This window comes from Falco cherrug, chromosome 4, assembly GCF_023634085.1.
Source record: "Falco cherrug isolate bFalChe1 chromosome 4, bFalChe1.pri, whole genome shotgun sequence".
NCBI classification, from domain to species: Eukaryota; Metazoa; Chordata; class Aves; order Falconiformes; family Falconidae; genus Falco; species Falco cherrug.
In genome coordinates this window covers 17566450-17588494 of record NC_073700.1, presented here as the reverse complement: position 1 = coordinate 17588494, position 22045 = coordinate 17566450, and the positions used below count along the sequence as shown (strand labels likewise).

At 41.4% G+C, this 22045-nt stretch overlaps 1 protein-coding gene across 2 annotated transcripts; it reads right to left on the bottom strand.

The window, feature by feature from the left end:
• Positions 1-9649: 9649 nt before the first annotated feature.
• Positions 9650-20320, bottom strand: KBTBD8 (kelch repeat and BTB domain containing 8). 2 transcript variants are annotated; one of them, XM_055708994.1, is made up of 4 exons: positions 20164-20320; positions 17556-17766; positions 15831-16945; positions 9650-13312 (listed from the first exon to the last, which is right to left on the bottom strand). In XM_055708994.1, exons 1-4 carry the CDS (start codon positions 20177-20179, stop codon positions 12849-12851), a joined length of 1806 nt encoding a protein of 601 aa, XP_055564969.1. In that variant the 5' UTR covers positions 20180-20320; the 3' UTR covers positions 9650-12848. The 2 variants fall into 2 exon arrangements, with proteins under 2 accessions (XP_055564969.1, XP_005432618.1); XM_005432561.4 differs by lacking the exon at positions 20164-20320 and adding an exon at positions 19335-19784.
• Between the last annotated feature and the right edge of the window lie 1725 nt (positions 20321-22045).

The following is a 22045-nucleotide window of genomic DNA, read 5'->3' as shown; positions in this document are numbered from 1 at the left end:
AATTAGCCTTTAAATTAAAGCCCGTCTATTCCCTCGCTTGTCTGGGATTATCACAGGTACATCTGTGCAGACCAGTCCAAGCAGTCATGACTGCTGCTCGTGCCACGTGCACGTCTGGAATAGGAGGTGTGCAGCCGCAAGAGCCATCTATGCTCCGGCCAGCACGCTGTCTGGTGTGCACGGACACGGCAGGTAGAGCAACCCATGTCTGTCTGCCCCACGCTCGACAGAGCTCTCTGCGTGTGCCAGAGCAGCTGTACTCTTCGCTTAGCTGCTCCAAGGCCCGCCTGGTAAATGCACACGTATTTACTGAACTCTTAACATAAGGGAAGCCCCCCACAGCCCTAGACCTTTGTCTAAAGCACATGAGCAAAACCCAATTGTAACTGGAGGAAACATTAGTCCAAAATACTAATATTTAATCAATCCAGTCTTTTAAGAACTGTCTTTTCTACCTGAATTCCATCCAGGGTGGCAAGTTGTAGGGTTTTCTGAGATTTCATTGCTATATCAAAAGAAGAACAACTAAGTCTTTTACAACAACAAAGTCATAATTAATGGTGAAAATGTCCTGTTACACTATGAGGGATGCTACTTCATCATTTCAAGCAAAGTTTCTCTCTCCTGCTCTGATATTAAGTAATAAAATCGCCTGATAAAAATTCATGGTATGTTATTTTTCTGTTACAGGCATCCAGAATATATGGAACAGGTTATTCTGATGCTGAATCTATTATCCCCCATCATCTGAGTTTTTCCATCAAAAAAAAGAATTGTCTTTCAGAAATACATTAACTATACTTCATTGCTGTAGGGTGGGATTTTAAAAGGAAACTCAAGCTAATAAGTAAGAGTGGTGATGTTGGAAGGATTGTCTGTTGACAAGCTGTTGAAGAGCTTTTATTACTTATCAAATACACATTTGATTGCACTGTTTCTTTCATTTATGGTTATTCTACCCAATTTAGGCCATTCAAATAGATACCAATCTCCCAAACATATTGACATATCCTAGTGGTTCCAAAATTAGGCAAAATAAAATTGATTAAGGGATGAACATAGTGAGGACATTTCCTTATTTAACATTATGTTTGGCATTCACAATCTACCAAATTTTAGGATATGTAAAAATTCTCAGGCCCCTCAAATCCTAATCTCTTTTGGCAGTCCGTTAAAAAGGTTGAGCCTGAATTTGAAATATATTTTCAGAGAATAAGAAAAAGGTTATTTTTTATGGCCACCAATTCATCCTGCTTATAAAACTGTGACTAATTGTACACCACCTTTAAAAGTCTCACATGAAGAATATATTTGTTCATTTAATTTCATTTTCTGTTTAATGGGAGATTTATTGAGAAGACATTAGCATAAAATCAGATTATGGTTATCAGCTTCATTGTCCAGCTTTTCTATATCAAGGCAAATTCTTCCATAATACAGAAAACCAAAGAGAGGAACTGAAGTTATATGAAAATGTAGTGCACACTAAAAAATAAAAATCACATCAGTTGACTCTTACTTCCCTGACTGTAAAACAAGGCTTTCAGAGGCTGACTTGAGGAACAGAACTTTAAGGCTTATTTTAACAAAGTTTAACAGCCTGAGCAATGAACAGACGTGGGAACAGAAACTCACACCCTGCCCTCATTTCTCCTGTGGTGCCCCCATGGTTTGTGCGGACATCAGCACCCAGGAGGGCTCAGGACCACTCTCATGGGGCACTGCCCCTTCCATTACCACCCTCTTAGCCAGGTCTTTGTCACCTGGAAAGTTTCTCTGCACCAGCCCCCCCATCCTCTACAGGTTTGTTCTTAATTTCCACATGGCATCACAGCAGCTCCTTCTCCAATAGCCACTCCAAGGAAATCTTTTACATTTTGATTTTCCTTTTTAATAACCGTTCTCTAAACTGTTTGATGTCCTCTGGGAAGCCCTTGTTTTATGTCAATGCCCATTTACCTCCAGGACCACATTTGCTTTTTCCCCTCAATATTGTTCAGGCCCTGTCACATCACCAAAGTAAAATTACAGACCTATAATTTTCCAGGTCATATTTAAATGAACAAAGACATCATATTTCATTTGCTGATCTCCACTTGCATTGTGCATGAAATTTCATTTGTCAGCTCTTTGAGATCATCCCATCTCACACCATCCTTGACAGGTTTTATCTTTGCTTTACTCAGAGAGCATCAAAACCCCCACCTCTTTATTCTCCTTTTATTGCAGCAGAGGAAAATCATGAGAGCTGCCTTTGTATAGCCATGGTGTGACTCAAGTTCACAGGCTCTATCATTTTACCTCTATTTCTTTTTTGTGAAGTTACACATGTCTGCACTTCCCATTTCTCCATCCACCATTCCCTATAGGCTTCCTGCTTTATTTCTTTTTTAGGGTTAGTTATTTGTTGGTGACATCTGAATGTTCTTTATCCACTATTCTTCCCTTGTCTTTAGGGAAGTGCCTAAGGCTATCAACAGCATCAAAATAAAGAAATTCCAAGTCTCTTGCACAATCAAGACCCTTACATATTAATCCAGTTGATATTACCAACATCTTTTCTTAATATATTGAGCTTTTGTCTTTTGGAACCAATGTACACAATTACAGTCCTCCATTCCGTAAGCCAAATCAGCTAGGGTCTATTCTTGGACTATACAATTATACATTCATTTTGTTGGTTTGGGGTTTTTTGTTGTTGCTGTTAAATGAGAGCACCACGACAAACCAAAACCAAGTCTAACGCAGCTTCACCCATTGATCCAGGGACTCCCCGGTGCCAAGTTTCCCCCAACCCAAGCAAGCCGTCACGCACCAGATACACCAGCTCACTAACCGCCATTCGTTGGGACTGCGCTTCCCTCGGCAGAGGGGGGTACCGCTCGCACCCCCCTCTCTGTGGCACTTCAGTTGCTGGCTCCTCTGGCAGCAACCTGCTCAGCTTTTAAAGCCATCTGCTGAATGCTTCCCCCACCCCAACACAGCCGAGCTCAAAGGTTGAGATCAGAGGCTGTATCCTCAGATGCAAGACTTTTCTGTAACTTGCGACACCCTCTACCACCCAGCCCCTCGAGTTACATCCAAAGGCAACTCCATCCCACGTTAGCTAACTTTTCCTGAACAGGGATGGCCCTTTGCCCACCAGGGACAAACTCCCCATTTGCAGTGCTCAGAGTGCTGGCCTCTCTCAGATCTCCGTGGATGTTAATAAATTATTTGTCAGATATCCCTTTTCTTCCCTGTACATATTAACTTATTATTTCTACACGTTTCTGCAGGCTCTGCTCCCAGTCTCCTCCATGGGAATCTCCACACAGAGAACCCCTGTCTTTACCCATCCTGCTATAGCAATTTCAACCTTCTAGCTGAAATCCTCTTGCATGACTTCTGGGCCACCTAAAATCCCACGTCCATTTTATTTTAATCACTCCAGAACAAAAGAAGGGATTCACAGGCTGCGGCAACACTTATCAAGGGGTAATTGTCACCCTGGAAGTGAGGGGAGGGGGTACAGAAAGTTCCTGAATTTCTTGCCAGTAACCAAATGGTTGACTTGGACTAGTGAACGAGCAATGTCCGCAATGCAAGTCCACGCTTTGCGGAGGTTTATATAACCCAATTTCAGTAGGAATGTTTCCACAAGACTTATGTTGCAAATCCCCATTTGGGGGATTTAAAACATTCCCCTGCCGTGTTTATAATCCAGATGCCACAACGCACTCCTTAAGCACAAGAGAAAACAGGGGAAAAGCTGGCTGTAGGCAGGCCAGGGTAATGTTCTTATCCAATCCGAGTAGAAAACTCAGCAGAAAGGTAAACAGCCAGAGAGAAAAATGATTCATCCAAGCTAACTTTGCAAGTCAGCATCTACTGTAGCCCGTATTTCCTGCCTTGTAGCCACATGCAGTCAGCCACGCTATTTCACACTGCCCCAGTCAAATTATCTTCCTTGCAAGTACACAACAAATGCTTAAAACCACACGCTAGCACCCCGCCTACATTAATGAAAAAGGCTGCTACTCAGGCCAGCTCAGATGTTCTTCTCACAAACACAGGACACACAATACACACCTCCCATTTAAAATAATTTTCTACTAGGCTACAGTAATGGCATGCTAAAAAAGCCTCCAACAGTCAAAAGACAGCAAGATAAATTCTTGGGAGAGTCCTTCAGGAGCTATTAAATACAAAGACGCCACCGCTGGCATTGCAGGTTGCAAATTGCTGGAGACTGGGGAGCACTGACAGCTAGCTCTCTTCTTGTCTCCCCAAGTATCCACCGTTAATTCACTGACAGGGAAGGAATGCCAACTGGACACACCTTGGTCCGATCAGTCTTACGGTCCAGCTCTTTCTTTCTGTCTCACTGGTCTTGACTTTTACCAGTTATTTTCTCAAATTGTTTTACAACCAGAAATATAACAAGCATATCTGGTGGTTTTCTGTCTCCTAAAAGGAGCAAATCCTTAAATGCAGTTATAGGTGCTATGAGAATTCATTACAGGTTGTTCGAGACGCACCTGGTCCTCTGCGCTCTGTCCCATAGGAGGTCATCAGAACCTGCTTGTTGAAGAGGCTGTAATCACACCAGACATAGAGTTCACGGCAGTCATTTCTTTCAACACTACACCTTTAGGAATAACGTTATTGCAAAAACTTAATGACACTGCAAAAGGTGAAATTCCTTTAGACTTTTAGAATTAAGTAGCTTCTACACCGCCGGTCTTTTTCTAGTAAAAATGTCCTTGCTTCTTTGCCTGCAGACACTTGATAGTTCCCTTGGCTCCAAGCCACTTTAGACTGATGCTTTATCAAATCAAAACATGAATTTGCCTTTGTTATATTGTATTGTCCCTCTTTCCACCTCTGCATTAATACCAATTACCTAAATTATAAAGGTGTTCTGCTGATAGCTGCTGGGCTGTGACCATTTGTATGAGCTTCAGATGCAATAGCAATTCAAACTAATGAGGCTGCTTTTCAAACTCACTTTGGAAAACCTTGGTCACCTCCATCGGTGGCTGAGGTGGACAAAAGCAGCAGAAACTCTCCTTTACTATTCCATTGGCCTATGAAAAATTGAATTTCAATGACTAATCAGATGGCTTTTTCTTCTTAACACTTGCTCTCCATATACTAGTTCTGACGTAAAACGTGGTGCATCTTTTATTCCTTTTGTTTAAGAAAAACAAAATGCCAATTTACAGAGTAAATACAATTTAAGCACTTCATTTATTGGCTGTGGGAGGAGGGTAATTTGATATTCACCAAATATTCCTGCCCCTGAACTTTTCAGAATGTGTAAAGAAATCTGTTACTGAACAAATATGAACAAAATTTAACTGGAAGGGTATAAAGCCAAATGTATCTGCAAATATTTTTCTGCACCTGATGGATCACATACCATCTTGAGTTCAAAATAATTAACTCAAGTAAATTTCGTTAGATTAACAGATAATAAAAAATTATATAGGTATCATTAAAGAAAAAAAGAGAATCAAAAGTTGGCACAAACCAAAGTTCATACTTCTTACATGTGGACTGGACACTGCCAGCTTTCTGTGACAGCAAAAGCTGCAGAGCTGAGGTCACATGCAGGTCTAAGGAGACACAGGAACACAGAGAGCATTCCTTTAAATGGATTTATTTTGGTTGATGTTTTACAGGTATGTTATCATTGCTAGCAATCAGTGACACAAAGATCTAAAGCAGCACATACTGTCTTTTAACAGGTCAGACTCCACACTTCAAAGGTGGTAAGCGAGGCTGTCGGGGCACACAGACTCCTGTCCCAATAACCTGGTGTGACTGTGGGGGCAGGCTGCGTCCTGGTCCACAGCTACAGAAAGTGGCAGGACACAGGAGAAACCTGTGACCCTCTTTTATAGAGCTGCATGCAGCAATGGTCCTTCTATGCTGGGAAGTCTCACTACGACTCAGGTACTATGAGGAGTAGGACATCACGCTTTATTATTTCCCTTTTGTTCCTCTTCAGGCAGATCTATGCCTCCTGTACTCAAAACTTATCACATGCAGGAAGCTGCCTAGTCCTTCACAAACAATCAAACCCAGACAAATGTTCTCCAAGTGGGGTTTTTTACCATTTTTTCCCACGAGGAAACACAATATTTAGGGGTTTGTACATGTGCTCAGTCGCTTTCACTACCTACTACTGCACACACCTCAACCTCTGAGATGGCGTCTGGTATAAATTACATTTTGTGAAGAGTCAAAGCTGTCAAAGATGTAAAGAGCCTGTACAGGTTTCACGTGCAATTAGTTGGCTAAAAAGGAAAGAAATGCCACTGCCACCTCCCGTAAGGGAAAGCAGACAAGCACAACCTTTTTTATGCTTCAGAAAATCCACTATGGAGAGATACACTATCAGTTAGTTTTGCTGCTCCTGAAATGACTTGTTAAACCATAGCTTGATCACATAAGCTTAAGTTAATAAATACCTGCCTCTTACAGTGCATGTTTGCATTATTATTTGCATACAGAAATACATAAATCAGCAGTGAGGCACATGAGCCCTTAACTAGATATTAAGGGTGGAGGTTCAAGCTCCACTCCAAGGCTGTAACTCTTCCCCCTTTGAGAGGCAGAAGGGAGTACGTGTTGCAAAGAGATAAGGAGAAATCAACAGCTGGGTGGTTATTTCTCCACCTGCTGACTGCACAGGAGTGCCCAACTGTGAGATATTTCCCCACATGCAGCATGTGCAGGCGTACCTCTTCATAGCTTTGCGGTTATGAAGAAGTAGAGCATGGGTTCATGAAAGCAGACTGCCATGGGAGAAACCTGGTGGATTACTTCATTTAAGTAACCTTACTTTGTTTTGGGGAGGTGTGTGTGCTCCATTCCTCCAGCAAATGCTTCCAAAATAACGTGCCTTGCTTTCCAAAGGACATCTGAAAGGAAAACCAGCATGTCCAGAAAAGGATTCCACCCCCTCAGGACAGAAAGTATCTCTTAAGTGTCCATCTACTTCTCTCTTGAAAAAATACATAGAATTTACTTTGGTATCCAAAGAAGGAAAATCCTCTTGAATGCTCAGAGGGTGTCATCATTTGCAAAACTGCAGCAAACCTAGCTGTTAGCCCTCCTGACACCTGAATAGGTTACCTTGACCATGCAAAGTATCTCATCCGTTGCTGTGTGTTATTTCACATTACAGTGCATGCCAAGCGGTAAGAGAATTTCACAAGAGCTACTAGGAAATCTGGGGCACTGGAGGCCAATTCATTTATCTATTCTTTTGCCATGAGAGCAAAAGAGAAATTAAGAGAATCAAACAACATGGTCAAACTACACCTGTCCCAGTTTTGGCTCTGGTCCCTCTCCCTGGCAGTTATAAACCCAGAGTGCCTTCCAGATATGATTTTGATGACTTAGCTGAAAGTTTGCAGACATCTCCATAAACATCTTTTATAAACCAGATAACAGTTACTACTTAACCCATAGATGCACCAACATCTTTTTGAAGAAGTCACGAGCCATGCAGCAAAGCACAAGAACCATTCAGTTGTGTCTGGAGAGCGCAGCACTCACAGGGGCTTCTGCTACAACTGCTCAGTTCAGTTTCTTTTCCCCTCCGGTTAAAAAAAAAAAACAAAAACCAACAAACTCATAAGGAGATAATGCCAGTTCACTTCTGAAGTTTTAGCTTTGTCCAAACTGCAGGCCCTGAGTTAATTTGATCTGTCCTCAGGAAGCCAATGCAATTTGATTATCTTTTTTCTTGCAGTCTCTTAATATTTTACTTTGATATAACTTTTCCCCTTGGAGATCACAGAGGGAGGTCTCCCTGTTTTATTCTTGTCAGCTTCAGCTCTTTCTTGATTTCAAGTCCCAACAGTTCATTACATACTCGCATGTTGCGAAACCATCACATGGCACTAGAGGATCTTCCCTTGAAAGTTCTTAAGAGCTTTGGACAGAGCAAAGGTGCTCCAAAGGAGACAGCAGACAGGGAGACTCGGGTTAGGATGCTTTTACCATTCAGGTATTCAGTAATTACAACTACAGACTCCATATTAGGGACGGACAATTTGGACTCTCACTTTTATTAGCAAACTCCAGAGACAGCATGAACATACAGCCAAATCTAGTTAGACCTATCTGCCTAACAGCAGCCGTTACTATTACATAGCCCCAGCCACGTCCTTGGATGTAGGAGGAAGCAGAGAATGCATATAGTTCAGTGTGTGTTGTTGATTTACTCAGCACACCAAAGCAAGTTAAACAGCAAGCCTACCTCCTCGGTGCTGGCTTCACTTTTTCTGGTAGGTCTTCAAAAGGACACATCCCTGGTTTTCAACAGAGCAGTTGCAGATCTGGTCAGGAACACAGGAAGGCAGGCAGAGCCTTCGCTCCGATGGCTAATTTCTCTGGAGAAGTCTTGCCAGTAATGGAAGGCTGCAAACAGAAAAGGTATCAAGATTGCCCAGTACATGTTACTGTAGTTTGGAGGAACAGAACTATACAAGGAACAATGCTACAATCACACAGAATAAACCAGTGAGCACACGAAGAGGCTGGGACCCGTGAGCACCATAACTGGAGAGCTGCAGGCTGCTATTCAGTCTGGCTGGAGGGCAGGTACCATTCTGAACCAGCAACCGGGAGCATGGATCCGTTTGCACAAACTCACCCCAGGTTAGTATCACCATACAGCACCCTCCAGAAAGGTGGGTACCACACCATCTGGCACCTCAGCCTGCTGCGCGGCCAGCCCTGGCAGCCAGCCCCCTCCGACTTCCTGACCACACATTGCAGAGCACATCTGAAGTTGTACAACCACCACTATACCAGACTCCTGAATTGCTTCTGCTGTAACCAAACTGCCAGGTGAACAGCCTTCAAATCACACCCAGACAAGTCTACAGGCTGGGGGAGAAGGGCTGAGGGGGTGGGAGGGTGGAAATAACGCCTGTGAGAACCTGACAACAGGAACGCCTTTCCAAACAAGAGAACTTCATGTTTTCCTAGGCTGCCATGACTTTGTGTCACCACTGAAGTCATTACAGTCTCTGAAAGGGAACAAGCATTCTCAAAAAGAAGTAATTTACAAGCGGATGTGCGAAGCGCTATCACTACATCAAAAGCCGCATATAACACTGGAGTTCTGCTTAAACAGCTAGGGGTGAGAAGGCCTCTCATTCTCGGCTCTGCAGCAGACTCCTTTACATCACTCTGCCCTCTCTGTCCTTTTTACCACCCGGGCAGTAACTTCCCTACTAAGAAAGCAAGCCTGGAAATTCAGTACAAAGTGTTTCAGGGTTTCCCTATATACAGTATTACCAGACTGGAAAGCCCTGCTTGACATTCCTGCTGGGATGTCAGCTCCAGCCAAAGGCAGGGAGGAAAGAGAAGGGGAAAGACAATGTTGCAAGTAAGAAGTTAAGACCTGAATAGCCACAGGGAACAAGACAAAAAAGCGTAACAAAGCACCTTCCACCTCAAGCAAGGGCATAGTGCTGCCTTAAAAAAAAAACACCAACAACCGTGACATTACACACGGCCAAGACAGACAAGTGCAGAACTAGAAGAACTGAACAAATATATAACTGGGTTAATTTTCTTGAATTTACTGATTTACTCTCCTGAATGCACGCAAGAGATTTATCACAAAAGCAGTTGAACTCCATTGTATTTCAACAATAGGTTTATTTTAAGAAACATAACATGACATTAAGTAAAAATGCAAAATTGTGCAATTATGGCAAAATGTTTAAAAATCCACACATTTGCCCTCATAGGACTACAGTACTTCTTACTAACATACCTGAGCACTGAATGTTGGATGCCATTTCTAAACAGCCTTACGAATAGGGAGCTCTTCGATTTCTTGTAGAACATACACACGCTGCATGATTGGTGCACCAAAACTGCTTTTAGTTATTAGAAATTTTACTGATGGAACCAAGCGGAAATCACAAAATGTTTCCCTTCAAAGAAGCTAATAATTTTGGAAAAAAGATTTACACTCACATAAGTCCTTACAATGCTAGAAATTCATTTAATAAAGGGAAATAAATGAATGCAGAAAAAATATCAAGTGGGGAAAGTGTACAGATTACTTTTTAAATCTCAGTACCTTTGGTGCAATTATTTTTAATTATTTTTTTTTGTGCTGTGCAAGTTTACTTAAGCCCGACTCTAAAGCAAAACTTTACCGGGAATCTGACTTTCAGCAAAATGTAAAAGCATGTAAGAATTGGCAAAATGTCACAGCTACATTACTGTCTCAACAAACTCCTCATGCAAAAGATTTAGTATATTCTACTCCCACAGCAAGTTCCAGGATTTAGCTTTTAAACACATTACAGACTTGGATCACGCCCTCAGTTTGAATGGTTAAACAGAATGGAGATCTTCCTACTTTAGTGCAGATAAACAAAATTAACAAACCTACTGCAGAATTAACCACAGCATATTGTACTTCTATACATCACATGACCAGTCAATTGCTAACTCAATCCTATTTCATAGTTTCAAGTAATATATTGAAATTTGTTCTACTAAATAAATATAGAAGATTGTCAAAAAGCAGCAAGAAGTCTTGTAAATATTCAACCAAGCTTAAAAAAAACAAAAAACAAGAAAAGTTACATAACACTTCGCAAAAAAAAATGGTTTTACACACAAATGCAACACTGTTAGGGAGGGTGCTTCAGAAAGCTTGCAGCTAGAGGCCTACAACAGCGCAGAGAGCTAGCCAAGGACTAAGGATAACTTTAAAACTAAAATTAGTGTACTTAAAAAAAAAAACCAAACAAACAACAAACTCCTATTCTTGGCTATGAATTTATATATAAATCAGTAGCCAGAAGAAAACTACACAAAGAAACAACACACCTCAACACTGTTGGAAAATGCAATCTTAGCAAGAATTGTCAACTTCAACTTCAGACAAAAAATTCAGGCGCTCGCATTTCAAAGCAGCGGTTTGGTGAATCTCTGGAAAATGAGGTATGTAATGCAGAGAGGCATATTTTTTTTCCTATTCATTTCACAGTTTTTTTGTTTTTGCCTTTTAAACATTTTGTGCAAGAATTAAGAAATAGAACCAGGCGAGTATTTTTTGTGTATTAGAAAAATTCCATTTGGGAACAGTAAGACCACACAGTAAACAAACATTATCCAAATCCTCAGCCATGCCAGGGGGATAAACAATGAGCTAAATATTTGGCTTACTGAAGTATCAGCTGTTAAACCAGATAATGGTAAGCACTTACAGCCAGTGATGGCCACTGCCGTTTCAAGTTAACTGGTTTACTTAGGTCAATTTGAGAAAATAGGGAAGAGTAAGATAACATACTCACAGCTCTGCAAAAATTAGAGCTGTAACAAATTAAACCTGGGAAATTACAGCTGACAGTTTTAGGATTCATCTTTTCCCTTTTAAATCCAGTTTTCACTACTGTAGTAGAGGCTGAACTTTGACCTTATTTAAATCTTAAAAATAAGCTAAATGGTAAATACATACAGAGAAGTGTTGCAATATATTGGATTCCTATTGTGTATCTGCATTTAAGATTACTGAAGCCATGGACACATTGTCAATTTTTCTGTAATACACTGGATAATGAAGACAGCTCAGTAGTGCAAATTTTCACATTGTAGATTAGAATGACATAAAAGGTATTTGAGGGCTTGATTGTGGGGAGAAAAGAAAAATAATTTGTAAAGTTAAGCCACACTTTTCCCAATTACTACAGCACATGCCAACTCTGCACATAGCACTGTACTTCAGTGGAGACAGAATGAACAGTCCACACAAAAGAAAAAAAAAAAAAAAATCAGTATTATTAAGGCCATATCCTGTCACCATTCTGTGCAAGAATACCACTGCAGTAAAAATGTTATGTTAAAAAAGACAATATGATGACAGGACAGGGCCTGAAGACAGACACATACTCCATGAAAAATAACAGGCAGTCTTAAACAGTAGCATAAGGCTAGCCTATTTCAGACAAACAAGTAGTATAAATGTACTAGCACCATCAACTTTTGGATTAAAGCCCTTTATGGGATGAAAAAAAGGTTTTAAGCAGTGTTTAAAAAAAAAAAATGTTTTTACAGCACTACATCTGTGTGGCAGAAAATAGTGTTGGGATTTCCCTCCCCATCATTAAGCTCAATTTCAACAAAAATCTACAGACTGGAAGTGGTACAGCGATCTGAACAGACCTCTGTTCAGTACAAAGGTACTCCATGTTCCAATTCTGACTTGAGTTTTTCCTCTCAAATTGTAGTGCACAAACATCATTATAAACATCTTAGCAGATTTCAAAAACAGTACAAAAAAATCATTATGAATCAGGATCTATCATTCCTGTATGTACTTTCAATCTAAAACATATAAAAAAAAACACCTTAGTGATATTGCCTCAAATTTTACCCGTATTAAAAAAAAAAAAAAAAAAGAGAGAGGAAAAAAAAGAAAAGTCACTTCAAAACATCTTGGACATCCTTAGCTATTAACGCTAGATTTTCTTTTACTGTAGTGCATAGTTATCCTGGCTCTTCCACTTAATTTGCTCTCAAAAACACCCCTCTAGTATGACATGATTAAGTGTTTACCAGAAAAAAAATGCTGATAATTGCACTTTGTAACCTCCTTCTCATTTCCCAGGAAAATATCAGAAAATATGAAACTGAACCAGTAATCCCTCCCCAGACTGCAACCTTTAAAGAGCACCCATCCCCATACAAAAAACTGTCTGTTTCAGCTTACAATAAATACTGACAGAATTTCTTTGTTTTCTTTTAAGACATGTTTTCTCTAGCATCAGATTACCACTGAAATCACTAAGGCCTGTTACTGAAAAAAAAAAAAAAAATTAAATAACTTTCTGAAGACACTGCGGATACAATTTAGCAACAACACATTCAAAATGCCGGCCTAAATCCCAGAGCCTATCTGGAGTCTCATATACTTTTTGCCATTGGTCAGTAATCTCATCATATTGGTAGAGTGAATTCTTCCTGCTGGTTCTGAAAACATGTTCTTCAACAGTGACTTGAGTAGCTCTGACAAAGAGATGGAGTTTATTTTTGAGGAGTACAAGTTTTATATATGGATTAATGGACTGATCACATGGAAAGTCTTTTTTTCGAGTCCACTTATTTTGTTCAATGTCATAGGCCTCTACGGTAAACATACGTTGATGGTTTCCACAGGTTCCAGCTATGTAGTAGATGGAGTCATTGTATACAGTTGCCAAGCCTTGGATTCTAGGCACAGTCATTGGGGTCAAAAATCCCCAGTAATCCTTCTGAGGATCATAGCAGAGAAAAAATTCCCCTGAAAAGAGAGAGGGAAAAACAAAACATAACTTATGCTTCATTTCCAGAACAGTAATTGTGCAGCCACTAAACTTTCAGGTATGTTCTTCCACAGACAGAAGCAGTCTACTAGTTTTTAAAAGCCTTGATTCCATAACAGAAAACCTAGCACCATCGCCTGCCTTCTTCCAAATGCATTACAAAAATATTAACAGTATGAGTAAAAACTAATTTGCGTTTCTACTCCAGCTGAAGAAATGGACATTTGAAGCATATCAGAAATCGTGTTTTACACATTTCCTAGCTATCCTTTACTACCTTCTAAAACATGCTTAGTAATTTGAGTCAAAACCTTTCAAGATTCCAGTCTTGAAGTGTCTGAAGTGTTTGTTTCATTCTTTAACATCTTCAAAACGAATCATCTACAGACTGTGGAGTCTCAGAATTCAGTGCTTGAAAGTTGTTAAATCTAAGCAAATAACTGTGTCTTGTACTACACACAGATTTTGAAGCTACTTTTATCAGGTGGCCAGGTTACACGTTTAGGCTGATTTGCTTAAAAGGATGCCAGGTGAAAACTTGGATGAAGCTACTGATTCATCATTCATTTTGTAATTAGATTATAAAACACCTCTTCTGTTGACTGCACAGATCTATAGACTGTATATAATGGAAGTTCAGATGACTGAAAGCTCATGCTCCGCAAACTTGATGAAGAGAACATGGATAAAGACCACCTTGTCTTCTGTAAAGCCCGGGGGAAGGAAGGCCTAACATTTGCCAAATATTAGCATAATTCAAATCATATATAATTTCACACAGCTGTATTAGGAATTTTAACCAAGCTGCTGTGTGATTCAGCACCTCAAACATAACAAAGAATACAGAAATAATACAGAAAAATGGGTGGAACATAGCTTAAGAGATTAAGTCCTACAGATAACACATTTTTTGATTATTCATTTTTGCTCCACGGTGTAATATCCTACGACTGATGCTTACATTCCATTGGCATTTTAACACTCTCATCAATCCTTATTGACTACTCCCAACCTTATGAGGTTTCTCTAGAAAAATTATTGAAAGTTAACTTTTTATACTAATTCAGCACAACTCAATCAAGGTTTTATCTACCTCAAATAGAAGAGTTGCTTATTTCCCATAACACAAATATTTATAATTTGCTGGTTAGCACAGCAAAGTAGCTTGCTTGTTTATGTGAGCATAAGGTTGTCGTTTAAACCACTGAAGCACAGAATCAGCACAGCTAGAAGTTGTAATGAAGATGTGCTCCTATTCTACAGGTTGTAGTAATACCCACTTTTTAGCAGTTCTAGGACATGTTTAGAAAAATGAACAAATAGTCTACCAAGTCAAATATTCTTCAGCATTCCTTTTTAACCACCTAAAGCAGACGTCTGACCCAACAGAAGAGACAGACGGAGAGAACTTGCTCAAGTCACAACCAATGAGTCAAACCTCACACAGAAACAATAGAAGAAAGCTCTCTGCAAATCACGTGGAAGCCCACCACCCCTACTGAGTAGCAGGAATGCAAAGTCAAGAAATCAGGTTGACTTCTTCCAGTAAGTAACAGTGACCTTACAGTATTCTCTATCCCTTTTCCTTCCCGTGGTCCAGCTTTGTATGGAGAGTGATCCAGAGGAGGAGTTAGTATGAATCTAAGACCCCAACTTCTGCAGGTGTTTACAGACATGGCCCTTAGCAAAACATAACCAAGATACCACCTCCTCCTTTCTTTCTACTTCTTGGGACTCTTTACTACAGCCTCATAGACCAGTCAGCACTTCTGTAGACTGCTATCTGGCTCAAGCATACATATAAATACATACTTCATAAATAAAAAAGGGAAGAATAAATTATTTGATCCATTCCCATAATCATTGTTTTTATTCATTTAAGAATCAGTATCTAATACAAGAATAAGTCTCATAATTCACCAGAAGGATGTAAAGGTAGCACTGTAATTACTGGCCAAAGAAACAAAGCTAACTAGAAGGAGATACATCATCTTTCTTAGTTACCAGGATGACCTCAAAAAGCAGGGTAGGGCAGGAAACAAAGGCTTACAGTGGTTAATAGACTTTTACAAGTCACCAAGAACACAGACACCAGGAATTTTCACTGGTTTAGCTAAATAAAATGCAAAGTGCTTTTTCATAGGACAATATATTTTCTTCAATGTTAGTGCATTTCACCCAGATTTAATAAAGAATTTTCACAGTAAAATTTAATACTATACTGTTGACTTACAACACCACCAAAATTGCTGTTTGTGCAATAACTCAATACTATAACTTAGCGACACATTCCCAAAGCATGAGAACTCAAGCAGCAACCTCACTCTTCCTCGCCCACTGCTTTCCCTAGCTTTCCTCCCACCCTGTTCTCCCAGGGCACTGTTTTAATGTCCAGGAAACTTGGGGTTTTCTGGGCTGCTTAAGAGAGCACGGACAATCACATTGAACAACCCCCACTTGAGACAAAACACCATATCATCAGTCAAATCACCTTACCCTGTAAAACATAGATGTTATCCTTATATTCCACAGCACTATGAAACTCCATTGCTACCGGCATTGGACAGACAGCCGTCCAACAGTTCTCTCGGCTGTCATAACACTCCACAGACTTGAGTGAGTTTCGCCCATCTCCTTCATAAACGCGACCACCTATTGCATACAGTTTACCACAGCAATGAACCAATTTGCAGCCTATTCTGGCTCGCAACAAAGGAGCTTTCGGAATCCACCTATTGCCCGAGTGATCGTACATCCAAAAATCACTCTCTGCTCTGTGGTCAATGGAGACCTCGCTGCTGCTTGGTCTGTAACCACCCGCAATATAAATATCATTATCAGGAGACACAAGAATTCCAACCTCCCTCAAGTCATTTGGTGGCTTGCATAGTTTAAACACTCTCCCTGTGACCGAATCTAAACAAGGCACTGTTTGCTTCTTTCCTGAGTGTTTGTGGGCAGCATCAAAGCATATGATCATTTCAGAAGCGGTCATTCCAAGCCGTTGTGTATAGCCATTGGCACTATGTTGTCCCTTTTGTACACAGCTTTTGGCCATAGCCTGTGCAAACACGGGAGGGATTTTCTCTAAAAATGTCTCTTCCAACAGAGGCATACGGATGCATTTGGCAAATATTTCTGGAAGGTGCACTTCTCTCTTATTTTGTTCATGCTCAAACCACCTTATAATGCTGTCATAAACATGTTCTTCTTTGTCCACATTTAAATCATCACTGTCGAGTATACTTATCAGTTGGTCTTTTCTTAACTGAAGAAATTCTTGCTCTTTGGTGACACTCAGAAACTTTTTACGAATGTAGTCTTGTGATCTGTCTTTGAGTTCCTGATGACCATAGTGATCAGCAAAGATAAACACTCCAATGGAGTTCTGTGGGTCCAAATGACTGATCATATATTTAGCACACTGGTCTTGTATGGAAGGGATCTGGAAGATACTAGCTGCAGTGAACAAAGCTTGAACGTTGGCCTCTGTCAGCATTACTCTGGAGGTATATGCATAGTTCAATACTAAATGCATTGACTCTGCTTCAACACCAACTATACGAACTTCTTTCTGGGTACTCTCTGTAAGGCCGCTAGTGAACATAGATCTACAAAAGAAAAATATTTAGCAGTTTATTTGTAATTACCTTCTAACTACAGGTATAAGAAATGAAATTATATTGCACAGCTAATCCCAGTTTTTACCCTTATATCAGCACAAATACATTTATCACTGATTTTACACTGTCCTGTTTGGGTACCTAAATTCAAAATCAGTTCTATACTTACTGAAAGAAAAGTGGCAAGCTGGAATTTCTTGCTTAATTATCTCACTAACCCCATATTAAAATTCACAGAGTTTACAAGAAAAGCTCTTGACATATCCAACTTTCAATATGTTATTTCATAAATATAAAAGAAAACAAGTAGTTTAAATACCCTGTTACTGTATTTAAAATACCCTCAAAACTGGAAGCATTTATATTTTGTTTGGGTTTTAAAATCATGTGACAGTCTCTAATGAAACACTCCTTTGATAAAACAGACACTGATAATTCATTGACGTTAAGTGAACAATAATCTTTACTTACTGGGTGCACTATATTCTCGTCAGTTACATGGAATATTAGTATGGGCTTGATTTTTTAAAATTTTCATTTAATGAAAATAAGTTATAGCTCTGCTTTTGATAACCACTAGAACAATGGACTGTTGTACCTGAAATAAGGACTGATTGCAGCAAGAACATTCCTATGACAGGAGAATGTTTTCCCATGATCCACTTCCACTACAATATCTGTCAGTTGTCCTTCATCATACATGGTTTTCAGCTGTTGAAGAATACTACAAGCATGGAAGGGGTCCATTCCACTGCTGACTGTGTTTGAAGAAGGAATTCCGTTCAGTGTTTGTGAAAACTTACTTGGTTCTACAAAGTAAAATTGAAATTGTTTAATAACAAAACCCAGCCAGCCAAAAAAAAAAAAAACAACCCCCAAAAAAACCCCAAAACACAAAAAACCCAGCCCCCGGAAACCCACACAAACCAAAAAAAAAAATCTATGCGTGAACAAGAATTAGCACAAATTATTATTCTATACCTTCCTCAATGTCACCATCCATCAAGAGCAAGTCTAACATTTTCAAGGCTAAAGATATAAAGATACCTCAAATATTTATTTTTTTTTTCTTTTCCCAATATACCTGTAGGATTACCATTAACCTATAAAATTATATCCATTAATTTAAAGAAAAAAACCCATATAAATAGTTCACATATTTACGACATATCACTGGGGAGGGGGGAATTAAGTCAAGAATCATGATGCTTAGTGACTTGTAAAAAAGGGAAAAGCAAAGAATGCAGAAGAATAAAATATTCCCCTAACCTACATCACCATTACAAAAGTCTGTATGTATGTACTTTCATCGAGAAAGGCTCCCAGCTTACACAAGTGATGGTTTATAGCACAGACTCATGAAGAAACAGCCCTGCAGTATGTCGGGCAGCAAACTTAAATTCACATAAATCTGTATATGCGTTTACGTGGTTTTCTTTACAAATAAAACACAATCACCGTTTGAGATTTTCAGGTATGAAGGAGCTCACGTATCATTGTGAAAACACATGAAGTGGAGCATATGCTTCTAAGTAACATGTGATATGCCTAACAAAGTAAATCCCAAAGTGAAAATTGAGCAATATCTCAAGCACAAAAATCTGTTTTGTAATAGCAACAAAATTTTTACGCAACAGCAACAAAGGAGAGCTAAAAAAAAAAAATCATTGGGGGTAAGAGCTGCAAATCAGGTAAAGCTGCTGACTGCAACAGAGAATGAGTCCAACAAATTTTGGGCAACACAAAGGGGCAAAGAGGATAACAAACAATGTTGATGATGAATAGGAGATTTAAACTCTAACTCGTGGTGACATACAGCAGTTGCAATTTCTCTTACTCAGAATTCAGACACAGGTTTGAACACAGTCACAATTGAATCAGTAGGGATCTGCTGCTGGGCATACATTTCCCATGGCAGGCTTAGGGCCAAATAATGTCAGTGTCTCTTCAAAATACTGGTAGGAAAAAGGTCTTCAAAACACCTTTCCCCCCACCCTCCTCAAATACAACGGTAAATACGTAAAAGGTAGTATTTACAACAGGAGAGTTTACTTTAAACATAGTAACTGAGCTCCAGCATTCAAAACTAACCAATCATTAGGGAAGGGGGGAATTTGTACTTGTACTTACTTAGAAACAACATTAATCACTAGTGAGCAAATTCCAAGTAAATAATACTTTGATAGATCAGTTCCAAGGCTTCCTACCTAGCAAAGCTTTGATGTACATGAAAACTTTGATTTAACTACCACTGCAGAAGAGTTTAAGTTACTTTCTAACAGTGAAAAGGATGTAAAATAGTTCTTCTCTGACCCTGCCAGTCACTTGGGCAATAAGCACATGCGATGAAGGCAGTTTCCAGTGCTGGAATACTCACCTCTATATTCCAGATTTTTTATTTAATCCTTGGCACGACCTACATTACCGCTTTCACCCCATAAAACCTGCCCAGTCACTTTCATCACTTTCCTTTTCCCTTTCCTGTCCCAAACATCGTTTTCCTCTATTAATATTCCTTTCACTTGCACTTCAAAATTTTAACTCTGTTCCTCCTAGATAGCACCCCAAAATACTCTCCACATTAATTTCTCAGACACCTTTTCTTTCTCCACTACTCCCCACATACACACCTTCATGGGGGTCCTTCATCAGGGACAATCCTACACTTCTCTCTAGGCTCAGCTCCCCTCACGCAGACCAGAATGTAGGGGGTGTCCCTCACCAAAACCCTTTTCGCCCTAACAAAGCCCAGCACCACCGCACACCTCCCCTCAGGCGGTGCTGCTCTCTACCCACACACAGGCCCTCACTCAGGCGCCTTCTTGCCTCACAGCCCTGACCCCATCCCCCACAGACACCACCCAGGCGCCCTCCTCTATCACCTTCCCCAGCCGGAAGCGACACCCCACACTACAGGCCCCACACCCAAGCACCCCTGCCCCACCGGGCCTCCTAGGGCCCACCCCTCACAGCCACCTCAGCCCACCTCACCCCAAGCGCCCCCTCCCTCCCACAGTGCTCCCCACGGAGCGCCCACCCCGACACCCCTCAAACCCCAACACCACCCCGCCCGACGCGCCCCCCTCACCGCTCAACACACAGGCCCCAACACCCCTCAGCAGCGCCCCCTCCCCGGGCGACCCACCCCACAGACCGCCCCCCGCCTGCAGCCCATTCCCTCGCCCCGGCGGCCCGGCCGCACCAACCTCCTAACGCTGCCATTCTCGGGGCCCCGCTCCGGCAGCGGGAGAGGGGAGGGGGAGCGACCCGAAAGGAAATGTCACCGGCGCTGCTTCCCCTGCGCCGCTCCCTCTCCGCGGCCCGCTTACTACCGCGGAAGCCAACCCCGCTCCTCGCACCGGCCAACCTGGGACGCGCGGATTGGCCGCCGCCCCCGCTGCCTGCCGGGAAATGTAGTGCGGGGCCCGCCGCCGGCGTGCCGTCCCGAGCTCGAGGGGCATGCTGGGAGCTGTAGTTCCGCGGGGGCGGGAAACCGGGGGGGTTGGCCCTCCCAGGAGGCACCTGGGGGGCGCGCGCTCTGGGCGTCGCCTAGCAACCGAGGGGGGCAGGGCGCGCCTCAGGAAGGAGCGGCCATTTTGGGCGCCTGAGGCAAAGGGTGTGTGGGCAGTTCTCGGCACCTTGGCCTGGAGCACTCTCCTCTGCAGGGGCACCCAACAGAAATGGCCTCTCCGCATAAATAAACTCCCCACCCCGCCCCAAATTTCTGCTTCATCAGGGCTTGCACTGCCTCCCTCACATCCGTGTTGACCTGCATCTCCCGGGGCAAACTCTCCTGAAGGGGAGCTGTCCCCCAGAGGCTGTGTGCGCAGCAGGCCGGGCAGAACAGCCGCCGTGGTCACTGCTGGAAAACAGGCAAAAGGGGAAAAGAAAATTCCTGTCGCGATCCTGATGCTGAGGGGATGCGGTCAGGGGCAGGGCAGCGTCTGGATGCAAGACCCAGAGCTGTGCAAGGCTGAATTCACTTTTAATGAAGAATTTGTAGTCGGCTAATTAGACTGAAAGCTCGTCGTGCTGAGAGACTTTATTTTCCCAGTGTCTGTACCAGCCAGCAGACTGTGGCCACCCAGGTCAGCCGTAGGAGTCCTTCTTCGAGAGTAGCTGAATGACTCCAGCAGACAAGCAGCCATTTTGTTGCCAGTGGCCTCTTGATATCACAAAGCACACTTCTCTCCCTGTCCTGGAGATCAAGTGGCTGATAGTCACCAGCTCTTCCAGTTTGCTACAGCAGGCAGCCACTGGCTTCATTCTTGGTGACTGAGTCATCATCAGAAGTTTGCTGTGGAAGAGGTTTGGGGTTTTTTTCTTCTTTGTGAAACACAATTAATGAAAAAAGAATTGGCAAAGAATGGAAGCACTATGAAGTCCAGTATAGTTTTCTGGTTGTCATCAAAATAGATTTAATAGAACTTTGCAGCTTTTAGCTGGGATGTTTTGTTAAGAAAAAAACTGCAACCAAACCCAATTTAAATAATATTTAAAAAATACATTTCCCTCAGAAATAGTAGTGTGAGTACATTACCAATGCCCTAAAGTAGATGAGTTTAAAGGCAGTAGTACCATTCAGTATCATCTGACTACTGCTTGTGTGGTTTTTCTTTCACTTGCAAGGCATAGCTTTTCCCTAGTTTAGCAATTATCAGTGGTGTCCAGGCTGCTGTCGATAATAATGCTACACAACACAGGAACAATAGAGACTCTGATGAAGGAGGTGTAAAAGAAAATAGAACTTCACGTCTGCAAATTGATTCTGCAGTTTTCCAATTTCCCCGTTCAGCAGTGGCACGGCCTGTGAAATTGTCCCTAGAAATATAAAACAAAGGGAAGGAGAATGCATCCACTTTTACCTTTTAGCAAATGACATTGCTTGATACGGTTCATTTCCTTTGGTATGGATGCTTAGGCCAGGCTGGATTAGTGTTCAAAATGCAGAAGTGAAATGGAGAACGTTTTTTAATATAGATACCGCATTGAACCGGTACTTTGGAGTGCAAGCTTTTCATGAAATAGCTTACCTTTGTAAGGTTTTTGGTGAAGCAAGTAAATTGCCATACAATCAGGTGTAAATAT